Raw genomic sequence first — 23,732 nt, forward strand, 5'->3', positions numbered from 1 at the left:
CATGCGAGCCGTGAAGAAGAGGCCGTGCTTGACATGCATGTGAAAGCCTTCGAAACGTCGGTAAATCCACATTTTGAACGATGACTTATTTTGGTCCTTCGATTCTGTGTTGTGTATTATGAAATCAATTCTGTCCCTTTTAGTTGGAGCGGGTGTGCTCCCACCTATTTTGAAAATGAATGGTGAAGCTACAGAATTCAAACAAGCTGATCTATCTATTAAATATTGATAAGAGCTTATTCTGTTTGTTAACGGGTTTCAATGTTCCGCCAATTTCCTGTGGAACAGCTTAAATGGCTGCCATTTATTAATTCTGGGTATGAATACTTCAGTAAGTTGGATTCTGCTATGCTACGCTATGCCAAGAAATAGAAAAGAAAGTAATAATGTTATGCTTAATGATGTTTTTCTGCTTTACAGCTACTCCAGCTCCCCCAGACACCAAAATATTGTTTTGTCACAGGCTTGGTGACTGGCGTTGATGCAAGTGAGTCAAATACAGATGTTTCTCAACTATGGTAGCCATGAGACAATTCTTTATGTTTGCATATTGAATAAACAATACTTAACGTGCTAGCAAGCAACCATTAGCTGCTGGTTTTGTTCCGATACAATTCTGACTCACATAAATCAGCTCCGTCTTCAAACCAACACTTAACATTGAACTGGTTATGTAGTCGATAAGTCACGAGTCAAATACAATGTGGTCGAGTACCTCGATTCTGTTCGAAAACGCTTTTTCCCATTACAATGAATGGAAGAAGAAATATTCCAAGCCTTAAAATAGGCTTTTGTAGGAGTGAATGTAGGGTGTCTGCTGCAGGTGCGCTGTTCGTCTATGTGTGTGGCCGCTGCATGTGGGAGGGGTTGCCGAGTGAGTGACGTCTCTCCAGAAGTGAAGAGGTGCCCGGTGTGTGTCCAGCTCTGAATGTGCGCTTCTGTGCAGTTTGGCTGTGACAAAGTCAACCAAGTCACGCTCTGTCCCAGACTCGCCTCATCCCTGTCCGAGCTCCAACATCAAACCCAGGATTGTGCGCTCCAGCCTCGGAGGTGTCAAGAGCGAGCACCTCCCCTGTGACACTCTACCACGGTCCAGTGCGGAGACAGGAAAGGTTTTACACCTCAATATGAAGAAAAAACAGTCAGTAAATGTAGCTGACAGGACACGTCTGCAAACAGAGGCTGCGTTATACACAATAACAAAGCGCGTCGTGGGTCAGCTCATGTTATGTTTTTTCCGGCTTTTTTCAGGGACGTTCGAGTTCTGGATTTTCGTTCGAAATCCGAAGCCAAAAAATCTCTACATTTTTGTTTGAACTCCGATTCCTTCAAATTCCAGGACATTCAAAAACCGAGGTACCACTGTGCAAGGATAGTGTGTTGTTACTTCAAGCTGTTAAACAAAATGTTATATGACAGGTACATAAACATTACAACACAACTTTACAGTGCGACATTTCTGCATATTGAGGGCCTGGTACAGTCATGAACTATGAATGAATCTTCTCACACACCCTGCTACATAAACATAGCCCCCTTTTTATTTGGCTCCAATAAACTACTGAGGTTTTATCAAAGGTGTGAATCTGATCCAAGGATGTATGTGACTGCCCGGCAGATCTCTTGCGACAATGAGGTCAAGCCCTCCAATTGTACTGGGGCCTAACTCAGTAGACACGATGAGAAAAGATTTAAGAAACTCTCAAATTCCGCAGACAAAAGTTCTTGAAAATGACATCCTTTGAATGTGATCATTGTTTCCTTTTTCCTTTGGTGTTTCACATCATAAACCTCCCGGAATGCAGCTGCATCAGCTTCTGAGCTTTGACTAAATCCATTCAGACTCTTTGTTGTGCAGTCATTCAGATCACACACACACACACACACACACACATACGCACCTACGTTATCAGTCATCTGCTATGATCAACACACAACCATGAAACCTCCTTTCACTGTCAGCGTCTGTGATGAATTCTTTCTCCCGTCTTGTGTCCCCTCGCTGCAGGAGACGACTATCAGCCTCAGTCACTCTGACGGCTATCAGATGCCCTCATGGTGCGATTTCACACCCAAGGTGACACTGGCAGCTACATCATTCCATTTTGTGCATGAAGGAAAAGGCAAGAAAGAGGTTGGTTAATTCAGCTGTGTTTATGGACAGAGCCTGGAGTGAAATGCAGTCGCGCTGTCTCCTTTGAATCTGATGTGGCGTTTAGATCCGACCTGAAGCTACGAAGCAGCACTGTTTGCCTGATCAAACAGCTGCCAATATGAAAAGGCCTCCATATCCCCTCGGCACCGCAGGCTGTGTGAAATGAATACAGCCGCTCTCTCTTACATGCACCTCATGGGTTGGAAACATTTTTTCATAATTGCCTTTAATTCTATGTTAGGTGTCGCCGCCGTGCCACGATTAAGGTTAAAGCGAAGCTTGAGAAGCTTTTCAACCTTTGTCATCAAGGCTTTTGCTCATTTAGCGGTGATATTATTGATCTGACTGGAAGAAGTTATGAGCCCTGTTATTGTCAGTATTCCCAATAATCCCCACAGCACAACCTGTTAAAGTGACTTTGTGTTTGCGCTCCCTTTGATTTGGCGTAATTTACTGTGTGAGGAATCGCACAGCTTAGCAGATAAGAATCATAAATACGGGAATTCTCATGAATCTTATTCCGTTTTTCTTTGTTTTTTTTTGCTGAAGATTATAAGTGACGACTTGTTAAACCTGAGACAGCGCCGGAATGCTGCACGTCTCCAATATCCAGTTTAAAGCTTTCGCAGGGATTAATTGAATTATATTGTTTTGGTTGAGCTCATGGCAGAAGATTGTGTAACTGTGATATAAATTTTGACGGTTAGAATCTCGGAAGTGTGAGAAAGGTTGGCGATAATGTACGGAAGCTCATGCCTCCACTTGCACGCATGTTTTCTCCCACACACCAGGGAAGTCGTTTTTCATTCCAAAATTAAAGGATGGATTCATTACGGGATTTAAAAAGTATGCCCGCTAAAAAAGAGGATCATCATTTAATGAGATCATAATTAAATGTTCAAAGCGCAAAAAATGCTATTGAAATACAGACCAAGGAGAGAGAAAATGAAACAGAATGGAGGGGGGATGGAAAGTACGCCGCAAACTTGTTTGATCAAGCTGAATTTTGGGGGGGATTTTATTTGCCAGGGCATTTCATCAGGTGACAAAAATTTGAAGTATCTCGTCCTAAAAAGTTATAACAATTTAAGCTGAATGTCGTGGATACAGGTTGGTTTGACCAGGTAGCTCCCCCCATATTAATTTTCAAAACTCTGCTGATGTTTTCCCTGCTTCAACATCCACCGACAGGATGTTGAATTTGCATTACAGGAAGCAGAAATCAAATTCATTGCAACAAAGAGAAATCATAACTTTGTTTCATGTAATAAAAGTTTTGGCTCATGTATTAAAAATAAACTGTCAATTTGTACACATATTCCTTCCATTTTCAATACTAGATTGAAGCATTCTGGGAGATTATTTCGCATAGCATAGTAATTACACATAAAATTCAATTTGATACAGTATATGATGCTTTGAGTTGTTATGTTGATGAATTTGCAATTGAAATATATTGCATACAAGTTTGTTCAAATGCTACTTACAAATTTCAATTCTACTTTCTGTTTGAAACCTCTATTGAAACTCTATTGTGTATAATCATGAACTAGAATTATTTGGGAAATTAAAAAAAACAATAAACAGAATTCTCAATGTTTTATGGTTTGTTGAACATGTTTAACCTGAAGGATGGTTTTCAGTGAAGTCTTGAGGTGGAGTTGCTGTTTCTCCACAAATACTGGGGCAACTTAAGGTCATCCTTCTGTGATGGGACTAAAGCAACTTTGTAGTGCTTGCTTGGATTATTCTGGGTTGGAATATAGAATTTAGGAAACGCTTTGTTGTTGAGGGAAAAAATGCTGCTTTGAAGTCGGGATGGTGGTTATCACAGATTTGTCATTATGTTGGGAAAACAATAAATAGCATTTATTAGTCCCCAAATGTTATCACATATTATCATACAGAGTCATAAAAGGTGAGGTTCTGACTGCAAGGTTTCCTATGACTGTTTTGTCTGGATGTTCCACAACGTTTTAACCTTTACCTTTTTAAACCAAACTTTATTCTTTGCACTCAAAGTATTAAATCATGCTCCAGTTATGAGACCATAAATGGAGCTGGAAATGTTCCATGATGGCAGATTAAGACACATCACTGGCTGCCATTCTTCGTCTCTGCCCCTGAAAAACATGTTTGGTGCAGACGAAGGCCTCAAGGTGAGCCAAGAGTGAATCTACATTCCTTTCTGCCTGATTTAGAGTGGTCTGATCCATACTGCTGTCTTGTAAGCACTTTTGTTGATCTTCAATGGAAACTCACTCCGTGCTTGAACATAGAAGCCTCATGAATCACTCTGAGGAAGAGAAAATGCGACAGAGCACTGAAAAACAAGAGGGGTGTGAAGATGAGAGAGTTCATACAGAGGTTCAAAGCCCAGACAGAAAGCGTGGCAGAGCTCAGAAACTGCACTAGCATGAGTGAGCAGACAGAGAGCAGTACTGAGTTAGATGATCAGGTCACCGACTGGTGACACCTGAAATAAATAAAGCCCATTCAAAATGTTCACATGCTGCACTTTCTATGAACATTGTGCAGTAACTTTAAAATATTTGATAGCACTTTTGAACCCAAACCAATAACGTATATTGTTCTATAGTCCTTGTACATGTACTATTACTACTAAAACTGATGACTGATGGGACTACTGCAACTACTTCTGCTGATACAACTCCGAGCTCTACTCCAACAACTATTACTACGACTCCAACTACTTCAGTATGTACTGCTACTACCACTACCATTACTGCAATAACACAGTTTATTTCAACACTTCGACAAATAGTAGACAATAGTGTTTCTACACAATAAAACGCACTTTTACTCTTTGGCTTTTATACAACCACACAGCTTATCTTTTTAATAATCTTTTTTTTTTCGTCTATCTGTCCTGTTTTAACTTTATGTATGTATTGTCGTTAATGTCTGTTTTATCCTGTTTTTACTGCTGTACAGCACTTTTTAAGTGCTTTATATATAAACTTGGTATGGTACAAGTGCTTTAAAACTATCGGACTATAAATACTTTTTTATGCTGAAACCAAAAGTATCACAATTAGAAAAGCTTTAAAAAAAGATATTTGGATACACAAAGACTTCAGACATATTTATGTGAAGGAAAGTACAGTGAACTTTGTGATAATGGGACATACTTTTTTTACATCTCATGACAACAGTTTATGTTCTCAGACAAGACTGAATGAAGGAGTACAGAGTGAAATACTCACTGACCACTCTTGCCCACCATCCACTTGCCCTCTCTCTTCTCTGAACTTGAGTTACCTTCGGGGCTCTGCTTTCTGTGTTTTTGTTCGACTCTGCCTCATTGACTTTAATATGGGCTTCCTGAACAAGTTATATTCAGACTTGTTTCCACAGGCGCTGATGACTCAAAAATGATTTCAGAGATGCATGATGACATGGTCTTCACGGTCTGACACAGCTTTATCGGTGGCGATTGATCGTGAAGACTCTAATCAAACTTCAAACATGGCTACTTGTGGCAAGCGTGATATAATTGCAGATACCGGCGGCACGACGGCTGTGTTTGTCTCACCTTTACTTTGGTCGGATTAGGAGATCAGAGTGACCTGAGGTGATTTTGTTCTTCCAGGTCCACGCCCAGCCATGTGCCAGTCACACAAGAGTTTGATATTCACATTATATATTTTCAAATAGACGACAAGAGCAGAAATAGAATGGTATATAAGGTGAAAGTGATCATCCCTTGTTGGAGTTTGTTTGACAAAAAAACTGAGTTTGAAATGATGTTGAACGCGACCATCCTGCGAGTGAGGTTTAAAAGAGACTCCTTTTTCTCTCCCCACTGCTCGTCTCTCATGTTCTCAATCACTGTCGCCCCTCCTGCATTTAGCTTTCAACGTGGCCGGTTGTTCGGGGTCAGTGTCATGAAGACGCTTTTTGTTCTCATCGTCTTTGATCAGCGTCTGCTCATGCGTCTCTGAAACAATCCCCTGTGTCCGAAATTCACCTGCTGCTACTTCTGTCACTCGCGCAAGTTTCAGGTCTGAATGGAAGTTTTGAAACTTTTCTCCTTGTTATGAGCAATAAACACGGCACAACCACATACAACTACTGTTATAGCTACGACCAGAAGAACAACACCTATAATACTGTATGTACAACAATTGTGACCACGGAAGTACTACGACTATTGCAGCTTCTACTGCTACAATTACTATATAACTACTGCTATTCTGTAACTACAACTGCTACTGCTCTTACAAAGACTACTGTAGGCACGGCTGGAATACTGGAATATAAATAATGATGCATGTCAAGCACTTTAGGGTCTGCGCGGTTTAATCAATATTCCTGGAAGACGACTTGTGTCCTCATACCTGATAGCCTGTCAGCTGGTTGCGATACATTCCTCCCGAAATGCTCGCCTCTCACCGGCCAACCAGCTATGGAATGCATACTGTCTACTCTAAGTGGAGTTAAGTGAGGGTAATACATTTTCTCCTGCTGAGCAATGGGCAGACTTGTCTGATGGCGAAGAGTAGGGGCTTGCTGTGGAAGGAAGAGTGTCACCCGGGAGTCGGTTTCAAGTGTCTGTTATCCCTGAGGACATTTTTCCTACTTCCAGGTGTGATCGTCACACACTCCTGTGCTCCGGCTTGTTGTTGCATGGAAAAGACGTGGTGGGTTCCGAGTAATCTTCAGATGCTGACTCTGTCAATGGACTTGTAGCCTGGTCTAATTTTAACTCCTTTGAAACACCGTTTCTTGATCTCAAGTCCTTTAAGAACATGCGTCATATTCTAAGCAGAACTCCCTCACCTCTTGGTTCTTCTTCAAAAGAGCGAAAACTTCCCCCATTTTTTTTTCTTCATTCATCTCAAGTGTGAAATCATGAACCTTTTGAGACTCCAGATGTTGACAAGAACAGGCAGGAATCACCGCGCGCTGTAGAGTCGAGGCACGACAACTGGTATGCCTCAGACGACTGCCAACTCCTCTGGTAGCACGCGCATGAGGTTAATAAACAAAAACATATAAACAAGTGTGTTTACCACATTTTACCCCGGAGCTTTGTTGATGCTAAACGGCTGCCAACTTCAGCCCAGTAAAACAAAACCTACGTCAACTCTGGTTATTTAAAGCCCAGGTTTTGTTTGGCTCTGTTGCTGTAATCGTCCCTTTCTATTCAACCAACAACATGATTTTTTTATTTTAAACGTTCATGTTTCTGAGTTAATTTAGGAGGGTGAAAGTGCCGTAATTGCGGCAGCCTATTAATTGCTGCCCCTCCTTTTAAAAGGAGTGTAAATACATGCAAGTTGGCACAGAACTCAGAAGGAATGCATGCGTTTGATTCCAGGCATAAATTCTAGAAAGTCCCAACAGTGGACAACTGGGATCCTCATCATCCATGCTGGGATGATTCCTCTGTCAGTGTGTTGCTCTCAGATGGAATTACTGTCACAGTTGGCCTGATGAATCTCTTCAGGTGATAAAAGAGGTGTTGATACAGAAGCAGCTGGCTGACTTTTGAGCTCCAGACAGATTCTGCTCTCACCCAAATCGATCAAACCACCGACAAGATCTGTCCAGGCGGTAGATTAGGCTACTATTGTCACTTTCAATAAGGCTGTTGAATGTGTGGAACAATGTATTGATGATTAAAAAAAAGAACAGACTGTTACATTTGCAACAAGAAGGCACATGTCTACTTGCCAATGTGACCTTTTTTAAGAAACATAGTTTAGGTTTTAGACAATTAAAAAATATAATTATGATTTAATAAATGACTTTATTTGCATGTAAAGTCATCTTTTTCAAAGAGAAAACCTCTGGAACAGGTATGTTGAAAGTCTGACCTGGGGGGCATTTGTTTGAATTCCATACATTTAATTCCAAATTCCATAAGTCCCTTTTAATTGTTGCTTCCCAGTGCTGTGGACCGGGTCTGTTTCCTGGAACCATAATCGTGTTCCATGCTAAAGTTTGATTTACAAAAGAAGCCATGAGTGCTTTGAATAAGAAATACCTCAAGACGTTTTGCCTTAACACACAGCAGCCATGTTGTATAAGAGTCTAAACATTAACAGGTCAAATATGTATAAGTGAAAGTACCGTTCACAAAAAGTTCTAATCTTAAAATATTAAAACTTTAAAGCTCAACTGCAGAGTGGTAGATGACGCGATATCTTCTGTTTCTAACTCACATAAAGAGAGCGAAGATCCCCTGAGGGACCAAAGCCATTTTTCATGTAATTGCAGAAAACCTGCCTGGCTTGCTCTCAGAGGTCTTACAGTACAGTAGTAGCAACTAAACATCCTTTCGCTCTTTATTTAAGGTGATTGATGATCATTATTTAAATACGTTCTTCAATGATACACTACATTTCAGTCTGTGGTAATGATAGTGGAAATTCTCCATTATCAGACAGCACAAATATATCATCATATGACCCAACACCAGCAGCTACAGTCTGCTCAGAGAGGGACATTAGTCGAAAGGAATTTCCCCCGGGACACATCAGTGCAGACTTGGTGAACTCGCACTGTCTTTGGGTGTACGGCAGCAGCTCTGAGGTAATGTTTGTCTCTGTCGCTCTGACGGATAAACCTGTCATTAGAGGCCTGACAACCCTGTCACTCTTTGACCCTGTTTTCCTTTTTTATTTCTCAATCAGCGAGGAAGTCCATCACCTGGCGAGTGCCAACACTGCCAACTTAAATGCTTTGTTACGTGACATCATTAGTTAGACTGTGTATTCTAGTGTTAGTGTGTGAAATGGGCATCCCACAAAATGACTGAGGCAGCGATGGAATAATAGAAGTATCATCTCTCAGTCAGTGTTTTAAGCAGATCCCTTGAAATCACTTTATTCATGTCTACTAGCGTGTTTGTTACAGCTGGTTTGTCCAGTTCTTTAGTTACCAAAGTCTTTTATAAGCAACTTGTTTTATGAACTATGAATTGTCTAGTGTTTCCTAAACAAAAAAAAACAGCTCAGAGAATGAGTGAATATGATCAATAACATATTAATAATATATGTAAATCAGCTCTCCGCAAGTTGAGGAAAGCATGTTGACACAGTTTCTAAAGGAGGCCCTCGCCGCCTCGCTCTCCCAGGGTGCCTTTCTCTCGACAGAAACCATCAGATGAGTTTCTGTCAGAGCAGACGACACTTTGTTCAGCGTTCCCGTCCTGTCACCTCAAGAATGGTGATTTATGAGGGATGTTCCTGCTGCTTTTGTTCGCTGTCTTTAGGTGTCGTCTGATCACAGATGGGATCAAGTTTTCCCTGGTGACAACCTTAGCATGGGATCTCCTGCGCCTCTTCAGTTCGTGGCGTCACTTTTGTGGACATCAATCTTTGACTTTCATGTTCAAACCAGCTGCCCAACAGAAGAAGAAAGACTGCAATACAACATTAGAATAACCATAAATCAAGATACTGTAGCTTTTGTGGAAACTTTAAAAGAGAGTGAAAGTGAGATTCTCTCTTTGCCTTCTTCTTTATCCTGTTTCCCTTTTGTCCTATTCTTTTTCTCATTACCATCACTGAGGCTGACCTCTTAGCACAGCATCCAGCTGTGTGCCCCTGCCCTACAGACAAACCACTGACCCCAGGGTGACCCACAAGATCATCTACCACTGTCACCGCATCACCTCCATCTCTCGGAGGTCACACGGTGCACATTGACTGGTTTCTTCCCAAAAGTCAGAATGAGTGAGGAGAATGACCGGAGATACCACCTGTCAGACATCGCCGTCTTGTTTACAGCCAACACTGGCTGTTATTTACAGGAAGGGAGACAAAAACAACATTCAAGTGACTATTACAGTTCATGACGTACGTCCAGTCTCCTAAAATGGATGGTTCTTCTTTCTTAACCATAAAAGAAATTGCTATTTAAAGGCAATTTATTTTCAAAATAAATAATCTCTACTCAAGTCTTTCATATTTATTTCTTAAAGAACTTAATATTAATATTAAAAAACATCTAAAAGCATCTCCTGTAAGTGAGTAATCTTGTAGCAGTGGTCATATTCAGTGGTAGTAGTGTAACACTGACAGAACAGTGGAGGCCCAGGACACACAATCACAATCACTCTGGCAAGAAAAACCAGTAGGTAGGTTCTTCATTGTTACAGAGAATTTGAATGTTTTGCTGACAAGTGTTGAATCCAAACACGCCTTAAGTAATTACAATGGAATTATATAATTGGCATTTCGGCGTCTGAAAAAAATAACTAAAAGGTGCATTATTAGGTTGAAATGATTTGTTTGTTTCATATGATGTTGAGAAAATGTCAAATTCAATGAAAGACGGGAAATTTAACATGGTCTGCTTTTCGTGTCTGCTGCAAAGGAGAATTTACATTCCACGTAAAGGTTATTTGCGTCTCCACAGCCTGTGTAGGATTGGTTAAATACCCCAAGACTCGAGGCGACTTGGGGACTCTCAAGTTTGGCTTTGTTTCCCTAACAAGAGTAGAAGGACATGCATTGGATTGCAAACCCAACTGACTAGATCCACTCACATTTTTTACATATGACTATTAATTAACAACATGCACCGACGGGTTATGACCCATATTTGAGCAAATATTTCCAGCGTGTTGTTGCAGCCATCCATTTGCATTTGAGCGGCATGAAATGAAGATAAGGTGATTGAGAAGTTTTGCGGCGCTGACTTCAAAAACGCTTGTGTCACCCTCATTGCGGGATGGATATCAAAAGAAGTACTTTCAGGTATCTCTTTACTTTTGTGGGTTGAAGGTGAGGGTGTTACCATATCTTGGCAAGGCATGAGTGGAGAAGATTAATGATATAATAGCTCTGACCACACGGTTTAGTTATTTAACCTGGCAGCATCAGCTCAAATTGTTTCATGGGTTTCTGCAATGATACATTTAGGAGCGTGCCCGGACAAGTCGCGAGATGCACGAGAAGAGAATTCATTGCAGTGAACTATTGAGCCAAGAGCCTAGTGTTTGGAAGTTATGACACCATCAGTTAAGTACACACAGAATGTTTACTTCCCGGCAGCTTGTTTATGTGCTTTTCCATTGTGCTGGATGAGACATCGCTGACAATTGAATGCCTAAATGTACACATAAAACTTTATTCTAATTTATTAAGGGGCAGGTTTACTTTCTGAGGTGCTGAAAGGTCCTTGTATTTATGATGTGACTTGTTCATATTCAAATCTATACGACAATGATTTGGCTTGTTTCTCACAATTGTTTACTCAAAATCTGCCATTACAGGAGCAGATATTCTGTTGGATTTAAGAGGAAGTTTTAAAGGTTTTACACAAGAATGGTGCGACTAAATTGAGCCCTTCTGAGCACTATTAAGCTGCAGTGTCTTGCAAGTTTTGAAAGTGTATCCAGGGGCGACTAAGTGGGAAACTGGGAAGATCAGCAGCTAGCTCTTAGCTAGATTTCCATGTACTCTTAGCTGGTAATCCACAAATCAGCGTGGGTTGATTTTGGTTTTCTAGTAAATGACATCTTGACATAGAGTGACAGCAAACTGAAGACAGTGGGTTCTATTTGAGGGCATGTTAAGAGCTGTCGGTACACAAACCTAGTCATGACGCTGGACGAGGATCAGTGATATTTCCTAAGCGTCTCCAAGTCTTATGGGGTTGTAGTGAGTTTGGTGTTTTGATTCAAAACATCCCGTGTCAGGACACCCGAGACGTTGGAGGATTACTGTAAGCTTAGCTCAGGTGACGTCCTCTGGGTGGGGTTTGGAGGGGCGCGTATGAGGGTCCTCTATGGCCGCGATCAAATACCATGTGAAAAGTATCATATGGGATGCGAAAATCATTTGGCAGTTTTTATTTTTTCCCTTTCACGCATGATCCTTTTAAGTGCTTTGAAAGGTCGGCGTGTTGGCTCACATCGTTGGGAAAGGCTCCTTTAAAATCCCCCATGGCGAGCTGATCCAACCCATGTTCTTGAGTAAGTGCCTTAATGCCACTGACAATACCTGGAAGCTATTTGACCACTGTGTTTACCTGTGAGAATCAGATAGGCCATGGGAAGTCAGATAGACCCTGCGAGGCCTAAACAGTTGTGGATCTCTCTTGTTGTGAGTGGATATTGTCTGCTATCTCCGGCTTCCATCAAACGGCGTGCAGTTAAGAGAGTGCATGAATGAGCTCTGCACCCATACAGTATCTCTGGAATCACATAAAGACAACCTTGTGCTCTGCAATTTACTGTGCAGCGCTCAGGTGCTTGTGCATGTCTCAACCAGAGGAAAAACAAATGTATGACTGACATAATCATGTGTCAGGAGATTTATGGTCAGAGAGAGCAAAGGGGAGAGAAATACTGGAGAGCACATTTTCTTGCTCCTCCTCGTCCTCCAAATTATTGTCTTTAATGCCGTCCACTTGTTTGAGTGAAATATTGGAAGCTGTTGAAACAGAATAGTTCACACAACCCTCAGATTAATGAGCACTGTCTCTTAAATGTATGATTTTAAGGACCTTACCCTGAAATTATGAGTCACATCCTTGTTCACTGGTGGCACACTTCTTTGTTTCACGTTGTCAGTTTGAAGCACAAGATGCTCAAGGTAAACGCTTCCTATGTCTGTGAGTATCGCCGCCTGACTTCAATTCCGGCTCAAAGCAACTTGATGATCTCGGGGATTGTTTCACTGTTTCTTGAAGGACATGTTGCTGGCTTAGAAACACGCAGCTGGCTACACTGTGCTCATGTAGCCGGTCAAGCTCGAACAGCTAACTACCAGCTACACAACTCCAAAGCCAAGTGCAGCCCCACTTCACATGTATATTACACCCCTGAACATTTTGGCGTGGGTCGGCTACTGTTTATGGAGCAACAAAGCTAAGAGTATAATCGCCAAGCCCGTGATCCGACAGGTTGTCCGACTTAAGCTGGGATGACGGAGAAAATGGTTGTTTGTGCTCCTGAATCAATCAGGATGAAGTGGACAGTGTTTTACGCCTGACTGGAAACAATAGACACATTTACCACGTTTGCGTTCTGGCGCCAAGCAGAACCACTGCGGTTTAAAAACACAGGTGCACTTCTGACTTATGAAGAACTAATATGAATCTCTGATGTCAGTATTTAGGCTGTCTGGGTGGAACTTATCAAAAATATACTTTTTATTGCAACTTCAGTTTTGTACGGAAGAGGATTAGGCCAGTGAAGAAAAAAAAAACAATAATTCTGTGACTTTAAAGTGAGACTTTAATCTCAGAATTCTGACTTTAAAGTGAGAATTCTGACTTTTTTTCTTACATTTCTGACTTTAAAGTGAGAATTCTGACTTTTCTTCTTACATTTCTGACTTTAAAGTGAGAATTCTGACTTTTTTTCTCAGAATTCTGACTTTAAAGTGAGAATTCTGACTTTTTTCTCAGAATTCTGACTTTAAAGTGAGAATTCTGACTTTTTTCTCAGAATTCCGACTTTAACTTTAAAGTGAGAATTCAGACTTTTTTCTCAGATTTCTGACTTTGAACAGATTTCTGACTTTGAACAGCTGTCTGACGATTCCCACCACAATTCATTGCTCAACGTCACAAAGTGAGAATTCTGAGATTAAATTCAGAATTCTCACTTCAAAGTCAGAATTCTGAGATTCTCCCTTTAAAATCAGAATTCTGAGAAAAAAAAGTCAGAATTCTCACTTTAAAGTCAGAATTCTGAGAAAAAAGTCAGAATTCTGAAAATTCTCACTTTAATGTCAGAATTCTGACATGAAAGCCAGAACTTTAAAATCAGAATTCTGAGATTAAAGTCAGAATTCTGACTTTTTTTTTTTCTTCTTCACTGACCCTAATCCTTGTCTGCAGTTTTGAGAGACGCTCTGACCCACAAAAATGTACTGGAAGTGTGAAGTACGGAACAGGTGAAATCTTTACAGGCCGTTTTTTCCCCGTAGATTACTGGGAGCAAGTTTTCCATCAGCACCTCGGGCCCATCTCCTCACTCCACTTCCATGCCGATGAGAGTGGAATCTGTAACGACTGTGGGCCTTCAGCATCGTTAACATTTCCCCGACACCTCGGTCTGCCTCTCTTGGAGACTGCCCTGCATTTTCTCCGCAGCGTCGAGGTTGTTGTAGCAACAAGTGGCCGAGGAGTGAATGAAGCAGATGTGCGAGTCATCTATCACCTGACAGCTCCCACTCCCCCGACTGAGCAAGTCATCACTGTGACTGTCGGCCCAACCGGCCTCATCAATTACGCTGGTACCCTGCTATTAGACCGCAAACACTTTTCTCTCTCTGACACATTCAACCACTTCCCAGTCGGAGAAACGGGCCCCCAATTAAGCTTGAATAACTTTCCCCGCTCAAAGGACGTCTCTCTTCCTGTGGCTTGTTATTGCTCACATTGTACTTATTGTCGCGGCTTCTAAAGTCGCCGTATATTTGGCCGTGTTTATCCTTTACGATATGACTTCCCAAGTCGTCGGATGATGACACGAATCACAAAAGGGCTTCCATTATTAAGTTTTATGTTCATTTGAAAATGAAAGTAACAACTTTGGGTGTCAATTAATTACTATTAAAAGGACTATAAATGTGATTTATGTGTGAACATTTAATCCATCTGTATTACGCTGTTGAAGGCAAAAATTTGTTGGTCGAGAATTGCACTTGCCACTACAAATTAAATGACACTGTGGATGCCTTGGTTTGCAGGAAATAGTGGCCTTATAACAACCTAAAATGAGTTCAAAACATCTGACACAAATGAAATGATCGAAGAGGAAAGCAGATAGAAGATAAAACGCTTGCATTAAATGGCACTCGAATCCGAACCCACTTCCTCCTGATTAATCATGAGGTTTAATCTGTATCATTTATGTTGGCCCAGGTCCCAAAACTGCATTGACTCCACCCCAGTAAAATTTAAGGAGCAGCTCACATTGACTCATGTGTTATGTCGTAATGACATAGCTATTACGTTCATACATGTAATAAATTAAATATATTTGTGTATCTAATTTTTCACGCGCTCAATGTTTTCTTCTTTGTATTTCCCCTCACAGGATGATCTTTTTTTTTTTATATGAACACAACAAATAGTCATTCTTAGTGTAATTCTGCTCTGTATTCCATCAGTAGTATCATTAAACACAGTAAACACAAATGCAACTCTGGAAAACATCCTTTACAGCTACGGCAGCGACAGCAGGGTCAACACATGGTATAAACAAGTCTCAGGGTCCTCGGTTGAATATCCACAAGATATAAATAAGACATTCATATAAAAATAAGTTTTCACAAAATATACTCTATAAACCGTTATTTACCAAAAATGGGGAAAAAATGTGCCCATGGTTTTTATCAGTGAATTAGACCAGTGGAGCTGAATCAGCTTGATGTCGGCAATGCCATTGAAGACGCTCAGCAGAGCGTTCAGTCTTCGACCTCGACGAATGGAAATCTCTAGACTAGCAGCAACAGAGAGAAGACTAACTCATGAACAAGTCAGAGGTCAATGCAAGTAGCTACAAAATCGTTATACAACATAGCACATTAGTTCAGGCAGTCTAGTGTGTTAACAGTGTTCACGACTCGATTACAAAAAAAAAAAAAAAAAAATCCCTTTTTATTTTGGAATTATAACAGACAAAATCAGTAGTTTGTTTTATAAAATAAATTAATATTAATTATTTCCGTTGTCTAAATATGTTAAATATTCCAAAACGGCTGCACAGGACATGAGAGCATTCACCTGTGTTCCAAACCATAAGCACAGGAAGTAGTTCATATAGCTTAAAGTTGGGACACACTTTTTTGCCCTGTGGTACCCCAGTCCTGCGTGTAAGGATGCTTTTCTTTTCCAGTGTTTTGTTGCAGCACCCTGACAAGTTGAAGAGGTTTTTGTGCAAAAAGATTCAATATTCTTGAGCTCTCTGTGTACACTTTAGAGGAGATCCTCATTCGTTCCAGGTGGTCCATTAAAAATAATACATCCTCTCCCATACACGAATAAATAATCTCATTTGCAGGTGTACACCTCTGTCCTCTCGCTGCACGTGTTGCACTTGACGTAACAGCACCAAAGAAACTTGCAGTTGCACTGCCACACTCTGGAGTACTGATGTGTGTTGTATCCTCGACCGCAGCACATCAAGTCACAGCCGCTCGTGTGCTGTATCATGGACTTGTTACACACCCGACCCTGCGTGCCCAGGCTCCCCGTCAAGGGGTCCGCCTCGCAGTAGTTGGGCGACTTGTCTATGTATACCAGGTCTGTATCCATGGGCTTTCGGTATGAGTAAGGCTTCTTGATCTTGAGGAATTTAGGACGCTTGTTGCGGCTGGCTTTGACTGGCTCCACATGCACAGCGTGGGCATATTTCTCCTTGAGAATGTAGCCCAGCTCGCGGAACTTGGGAAGTGTAGTCCAGCAGGTTTTGGTGGTGCAGGAACCGGAGACGCCATGACACTTGCATTCCAGCCGCATGTTCTTCTCCAGCACCTACAGACAAAAACAACTTCAGTCACGTAATAGCAGCCAGTGAAAGCAAACACGCTCCACTGATGACAGAGAGACTTTCGCCTCGACATAAATGACAAGCAAAAGATTAAAAACAATGCTGAATGTTTATTCTTATTATTTACTAGCATAAGTATCAAACGGCTGCTTATACTATTAGCATTGTATAGTACTGCGCTAACACAATAGCTAGCATTGTGTTTAATGCTTCACATATTCAACACAATCTCTGGCTTATTTCTTCAGAAGTGTGTTGGTAGTGTGCTCCAGAAGAAACACTCTAAGCACAATGATCGACGCCTTTCAAAAAACAAGATTGTGCCATTTCAAATCTCACAGTTGACTTTAAAATCACAACAATGCAGCCTTTAATCAAACCGTAGCTAGTTGTTGAAGATTAAAAGCAGCGCCTTCACAATGCTGTGTGATACCGTCCACACAGAAGCCAAATTATGTATCAGATTTCAGGCTCTGTGTGTGTAGCTACCACACACAACACACAAATGTCAAGAGCGACTGTACAAGGTGCAGAGTGACTGGGATTAATGCTAAACCCTAAACCGATGACAATGAGAAGTGCCATTGACTGAGCCTGGAATTTTCATTTACCTACAAGGTCAAACACAGTTTCCTTTTTGTAAAACACTCACAAGAAGCATTCTCCCGGAGCCAGACACATGTTATTTATGCCCTTTGGCAAGCAGACGGCACCAATAAAACCTGGATAAATATGTGCGATTTAAGAAAACTTCTTTCACGCGACTACACAGCTTGATGAAACCTTTGGTTCGCTCGCTCTAATCCATCAGTTGCTCTGTGACCAACGTTTGTGACAGCCTTTGTCTGGACGTCTTGGACTCGGCCGATGTGAATCGCGCTCCGGCTCAGTGTCAGCGCTTTTGATTAGCATAAATAAGGAAGAGGGGAGGCCATCAAAACAGACTGCCCATTTGGGCAATAGAGAAGAAATCAAGTGCGAGTATCGTGATTTCCTGGTTGACAATTTAGCTGTCCAGATAAGCCAATTCAATTGATGATCTTAAATCGCATTCAGAAAAATGATCTTGGAACTCTATTGTACGTGGGGTCTTTCAGCCGGAGAAGGGATGGACGTGTGGGTTGTGTGAATCAGGCTTTTTTGGCAAGAGGACACAGAGAGTGAGAGAGTGGATAACAGCTAACTTGAGCAAAAGCTGCTGCTCCTTTGTTTGCCGAGTTGAACCTCACTTGGCACACTATTGCACTCAGTGTTTGACCTGTAGACCCACTGGAGTCTGTTGGTCGCCGTGCTCGGTTCATGTATCCCGAACAGAAACAGAACTCAGACCCACTGGTCTTGTTGCACCTGGATGTATTGGAAGTATGCAAATATAAACCATATGTACTGTTCTATGATAAATATGTATTTTCTAGTTGAGAGGAAGAGCCCAAAAAGCAGTCTTTTTTTTGGAATACCTGTTATGTGAAGCTCCTCTTTCAGTGTAGTCAGTTTGTGGCTGGGGATTGAAACGTGTAAAACGTCATGAGCAGCTAACTGGTGTCTCTGTGACAAGTGGTGTCACAAGTGGGATGCGAACGAAGATATTTCTTTGGTCTATTTAAACCTGAGTCAAGACAAATTGCTCCACTCCCACTTCACTTCTCAATTCAAATCACAACAGTTTCTCTTCAACCGCAAAGCAAACAAATGCCTATTGTCTCCAGACGTGGGCCAAGAAATTCCAGGTTTATTTTGATACTGGTTGTAGCAGGGCTGCTCTAATGTCTTTTGGTACAGTGTCAATCTGTTTTCTGGCTGATCTAGGTTGTAATCAAACCTTAGCACTTAGAAAGATTCTTTCACTAAAAGCAGCCCTATTATTTGCCTGCTTGTTCACGCTTGGCTGCACCGCGTCGATCCTTGGCAGGGTTCGCCCATTTTACATCCTGGCACAGGTGTTGTGTCCCGGGATTAGCTGACAGCAGCTCAACTACATGTTTGATTACTGAACCAATAATTTGGAAAAGGGAGGCGTCCAGTGATCTACTCAGTGTACCGATTCAGAACCAGCAGTGGAGAGCTCAGGTTCTATTTGCTAGCTCCTTCTTTGTCTCCGCCCAAGTGACCCGTCTCTTTGTGCACATGCGGATTGACAGTCAAGTGGTTCTTTTCAGGAAGCAAGTGTGACCAAGTCTCCTGTTACATTTACATAATGTAAATATCGAATCATCTAAATAGTCTACTGTGATCAATAAACTCTTTGTATTGATCAGAACTTGCGGATGATGGGCCATGCAATATCATGGCTGTGACTGGATTTGGCCTTCAGTTTGGTATAATATTTTATACCTTACTGGAGAACTTGAGAAGATATTGACTGAAGCTATATAAAAGAAAGTGTTTTACCTTTCGTCCCACTTCATTATTGTGGAGGTTCATGAGCGTCCTTGCGTTCTGCTTGACCTCCCGAGCATCGATAAATACTTTGGAGAAGCCAAGGCCGTAGCTGATATCTGCAGAGCATCCACCCCACTTCCATCCTTGGCCTTTACTGTAGAATCCCTGCTTCTCCTTGTCACAGCTGCAATCGCTCAGGTTTCCCTGAGTGCAAGCGGCTGTGATGGCGTGGGCCACCCCTGCGGCGATGATGGCGTACGTGAACGCCGCCTCTTTACTTCCTGCAGGGGCACAGAAAAGAGTGAACTGTAATATCGCATGGATGTTTTTCAATGAACAGTATCACCTACATGGCAGGGCTTATCTATTAACCATCATCCTCTTACTGACACGTCAGTCATGAGTGTTTTGAAACATGACCCGGTTACTGTCCCGCCCGTGAACCAAAATGGCAGCCAGGTGGTTTGGTAAACAGAGCCGCATGAATAAGAGGGTTGTCAAGAGGGAAAGCTATTGATCCACTTCTGACAGGTGTAAACTTATAAGGCACTGACATCAGAATCTTCATCCTGACGTTATCTCCACCGACTCCAGCTCACAAATCATTTACACACACGGAAATATTGACAATTAACTAAAGATTAATCAGACCCGGGACACAGTCTGAGCTGCGGCTTTAATGGCACATGGCGAAGAAAGCCGCGAGTCACGAAGGCCACTAACAGGTCTCATTATAAAATACATTTCCCATAGCAAATTTGCATAACATGTTTTAAAATGTAGCTCATGCCAATATCCTGATTTCACGACACATCAACATTAGATTCTTCACTCTGTCTCTCTTATGGAATCTTGCTGCCTTGCTGCCACCCAGATGTCAGTGTTGGCACATCTTCGATAAACATCTTGAATCTCAGCGCTCATATTGAGGCGTAAATTATGTTGACATTTTCACAGAGCTGATGGGCCTTCAGCCAAAAAAGAAGGCGTGCCAGAACAGTCAGCCAGTTAATTTTTCTTCAGCACATTATGTCCACATGTTCAACGAAAATCTGTGTGCAAGATAATATTGACGCTCCTATTAACAAAAAAGTTGAATGAAATTGATGTTCACTGCGCTGTTTTTTTTTTCATTCTTGCATTAAATACTGAAGTTAAAGGTGTGAGGTTTAAAGTCAGTATGTGGTTCAGAAGTGAATAGACAATTTGAGTGCAGTTAAAATGAGTGAAAAAAGTACCATAAAAGCAACAAAACAGTATCGTTGTCTTGTCACCAGAGTGAACCTCCATTGATGAAGCTCAACCCTGGACCTTAAAATATACCTTTTAACGCTGTTTTAGTTAGGATTCCCCACCACTCATCAACAATAGCTCTCATTTACCCCCAGTTGGCTTCTCCGCTAATCTGATCAGTGAAACCAATCTATTCGGTACGGCTGTCGGCTCCACAGAGCCCACTCCAGGACACAAAACCCGGCCCCTTGATGTGCGAGAGCCACTCGTTCACCCAAAGGAACAGGTTGTCAAACACCAGAGTTTTCATTTTGACAGCATGAAGAGATTATCCTTTCTGTGAGGACGGCCTCACACAGCTGGTCCAAGCTCCTGACCATTGTGTTCAAGGCTATCGAAGAGGTTTTGTTGGGGCTCAATGGCTCAAGCTGTTTTCACCTCGCTTTTCACTATCCAATTCTGTTGACTGATGCAATAGGAGAGCAATAACACGTAAGTAATAATGATAAATGTGCCATTTATATTTGACCTGGTTCTGCAAAAGAGTTGTTGGAGATTGAGATGTTGCTTTTCATGTCTTGGTTCACACAGTGAAATGAACATTTCAAGAACATTAAGTGCTCCAATTTGGCCTGTATGATCCATTTTTATTCAGGACCAGGGTTATTTTCAGGTTTATTAACATCCTTAGGAAGTCACAACACAAAGTTTGATCTCGTCTGTGACTAAAGTTGGGAGGTTGTTGTCAATCCCAACTTTGCGACCAAGCTGATGAGTACGTCCCTTTAGAAAACCCCTTGAATGAATGACGCATTATTCTTTGAAAGAGAGTCTGCTGTGATAAGTATTTATTAAAAATGCATTAAAAACTCAAAGAGAAAAAGACTTTCTTTTTCAGTGTGAATATTTTTTTTCAATAATGAATCAAACTCTTCACCTTACTAAGACAACAAATGAGTAACAATTTATTTGGCTATCCAGTGGGTTTGGATGCCAAGATGAGTGTGAACACAGGAGCAACTTATTCATAATCCTAATTTAACCGTTTGAATTTGGCTCCCGGCTCTTCCTGCGCTGTAACTTATACCCGTGGTAAGCTCCACATCCTTACAGTGGGAGCCACAGCACACATCACCATGCAGAATAAAGAGCAGTGAAAATGTGTCTCCTGAGAGCCTGCTGGCCTGAAAGGAGAGGGTGCCAACATTCACGAAGCTTTGTTCAACCACCGGCTTCAGATGGCGCTCGGAAACACTCTCAATGAGTCTCCAGCAAAACTCATGAGAGCCACACTGGACTCATGAGATGCTCGGTTAACTCTTGGGGGGGCTTTTGTTCATGAGGTCATACTGTCTTCATCACGTGATTCATTCTAAGTGTGATAATATTTGTTTGATTTTTAAGTCTCTATTTGCAGTTATGTCATTATATTTAGGGTTTATTTACCTTGTAAATGTTAGCGTTGTGCTTTCGTTTTCAAGGGCACTGTTTTTCTCTGCTTGGAATATTTAAACTTGTCTCAGAACAAGCAAGAATAAGCACGTTTTTGAGTCTTTAACAATGAAAATTGAAAGAAAAATGACTTAAATGACTTGCATATTTTGTGTTGCAAATATTTCTGTAAAGTATTGGCAGTTTAAAATGATATCTTACTGTAGCAGTTTCAAATTTCATTAAAATGCATGAATGAACGTGCAGAGAGGAGTTCGGAGATCGGGTTCTGAAGAAATTACTGTCATTAAAATGTTCTGTTGTTATTATTTACAGGAATAGGAAAGGTTCATTTCATTGATTCATTTGCGTTGTTCATGAATGAAGAACGATGAGAAGTTGTTTTTTGTTTTCAAGTAAACAGAAAGTGGAATTTAAACAGATATAAAATACATAAACTTGGAAAAATATTTACGATTCTTTGATCACAAAGTTAGTAATTGAATATATAAATGTTAAATAAATGTTTCATTGTGTTGACGATCATCAGAATCCGTTTACATTTTTAGACATATACGGTACAAAACAACTTGAGATCTGAAACTACAATGAAAAGATGCTGAACATTAAGTGTTAGCGATGATGGATAGTCAGAGAGCAACATACCCACTTTCAACTCTTTTCCGAAGACTGTCCTCTCTCCCAGCGCAGAGCAGTTCCAGCGGCCGTTTTTAAACTGGAACTGACACTCGTTGATGCCCATTTGCGCTCCTTCTCCGATGACGATAATGGCATCGGGGCGACTCTGGCAGATTATCCGCTGTCTAGGAGCCAATCCAGGGATCTTGTTACAGATTATACTCGCACCCAGGGCCACCACCGAGGAGAAGCCACTGCGGATACAAGAATGGAAGTGACTTTAAAAATGATATTTTTTAGAAACGAATAATTAATAATGTATAGTCATGATAATCTCAACCTCGATTCGACATTTCCACTTGTTATATTCCTCGTTAATTTCATTGTTAGGGAGAAAATAAACTGGCTAAATTATTATTTTGTATTTAATCCAAAGAGGTGGCGCTACTTGAGGAAAAAAAAAGTTGGCGCAACTAATTCGCTGCTTTCAGAGCACAAGCGTATCTCACCCGATTTTCAGATAGACGATCCCCAGACATAGTAAAACTCTTAAAATCCAGCGTCGCGTTCTCCGACTCATCGCGGCCTCTTCTTTCTCAGGTTCATGCAACGATCGCTGATGAGGAACTGGCTCTCCGATCGGTCACAGCAGCTCAGGTAAATCCACACGAACGCCCAGAACCATCACTCTGCAGTGGATGGATTACAAGCCAAACGTCCTGTGGTGTCTACGTGGGCCCCTGTCGCCGGGCCCTCTTGTCATTGCGAAGGTGTCACAGGTGAGTTTCTTAGCAAGCGACTTTATCGGACTTTTTTTCCCCTCACAGTTGCTCTGCTGCCTGCAGGTTCTGGTTATATACCGAGCTCATCCATGTGGGGCGTGTTCACAGGAGCCGTGGTTCTGCCAAGCAAGAATCCCGCCAGGTCTGCTCACACACTCTCTCTGCCTTCAGTGCAACAAAATTATTTTATTCATATTCAACTCGATCATTCATATCATGATGACTTACACACTGTCTTGTGTGGTAAACATGCATGTTTTGAAAACTTACTTTCTCATCGTTATCTTGTCGACTTCGCTCTTTTCCCCCGCGACAATGGTGACATCTAGCGGCCAAAGTAATTCAACGCATCCTTTCATTTAATTTCCCACATTTGATTTTTGTTTAGTCCAGCTGTTTCCCGTGCTCCCACCGTAATACGAATTCAAGTTAGTTCCATAGACATGTTTTCACATTTTATATGTTTGTGTTTATAAATATTTGTACTTACAATGATGGTCATAGTTTTATGGCTTGTGGTTGTCGTTTTAAAACCATTAACTGTTCCTCTCTTGTAGCTTTAATGACTGCACTTGTTTGCAGTTGCTTCTTAAGTTATGGGCCATGCGAGTATATGAACTTTATTTAT

At 41.4% G+C, this 23,732-nt stretch overlaps 2 protein-coding genes across 10 annotated transcripts in view; one reads left to right on the forward strand and one right to left on the reverse strand.

The window, feature by feature from the left end:
- fbxw12 (F-box and WD repeat domain containing 12) overlaps positions 1-23,732 on the forward strand; it is a 27,155-nt gene continuing 3,423 nt past the window's right edge. The window contains exons 1-7 of one of the 9 annotated variants that reach the window (XM_053850250.1): positions 1-60; positions 421-487; positions 947-1,151; positions 1,252-1,356; positions 2,009-2,134; positions 22,923-23,101; positions 23,150-23,246. In XM_053850250.1, coding sequence (XP_053706225.1) covers positions 1,128-1,151; positions 1,252-1,356; positions 2,009-2,134; positions 22,923-23,101; positions 23,150-23,246 — 531 coding nt within the window. In that variant the 5' untranslated portion in view covers positions 1-60; positions 421-487; positions 947-1,127. Of the gene's footprint in view, positions 61-165; positions 332-420; positions 488-946; positions 1,357-2,008; positions 2,135-14,070; positions 23,102-23,149; positions 23,247-23,732 lie in introns of those variants that run through there. The other 8 variants (XM_053850253.1, XM_053850255.1, XM_053850252.1 and 5 more) reach the window with 8 other exon arrangements.
- On the reverse strand, positions 15,111-23,180 carry LOC128750083 (protein Wnt-7a). The gene is made up of 4 exons (XM_053850261.1): positions 22,832-23,180; positions 22,350-22,576; positions 19,029-19,300; positions 15,111-16,624 (listed from the first exon to the last, which is right to left on the reverse strand). Exons 1-4 carry the CDS (start codon positions 22,900-22,902, stop codon positions 16,142-16,144), a joined length of 1,053 nt encoding a protein of 350 aa, XP_053706236.1. The 5' UTR covers positions 22,903-23,180; the 3' UTR covers positions 15,111-16,141.

Source organism: Synchiropus splendidus, chromosome 18 (genome assembly GCF_027744825.2).
Source record: "Synchiropus splendidus isolate RoL2022-P1 chromosome 18, RoL_Sspl_1.0, whole genome shotgun sequence".
In the NCBI taxonomy this organism is placed as follows: domain Eukaryota; kingdom Metazoa; phylum Chordata; class Actinopteri; order Syngnathiformes; family Callionymidae; genus Synchiropus; species Synchiropus splendidus.

Coding starts and splice junctions, on each gene's coding strand:
- LOC128750083 (XM_053850261.1), bottom strand. CDS start 22,902: ATGAGTCGGAGAACGCGACGCTGGATTTTAAGAGTTTTACTATGTCTG. Junction 22,577..22,831: donor ATCGTCTATCTGAAAATCGG/GTGAGATACGCT, acceptor TTGTATCCGCAG/TGGCTTCTCCTCGGTGGTGG. Junction 16,625..19,028: donor ATAATGAAGTGGGACGAAAG/GTAAAACACTTT, acceptor TTTTGTCTGTAG/GTGCTGGAGAAGAACATGCG.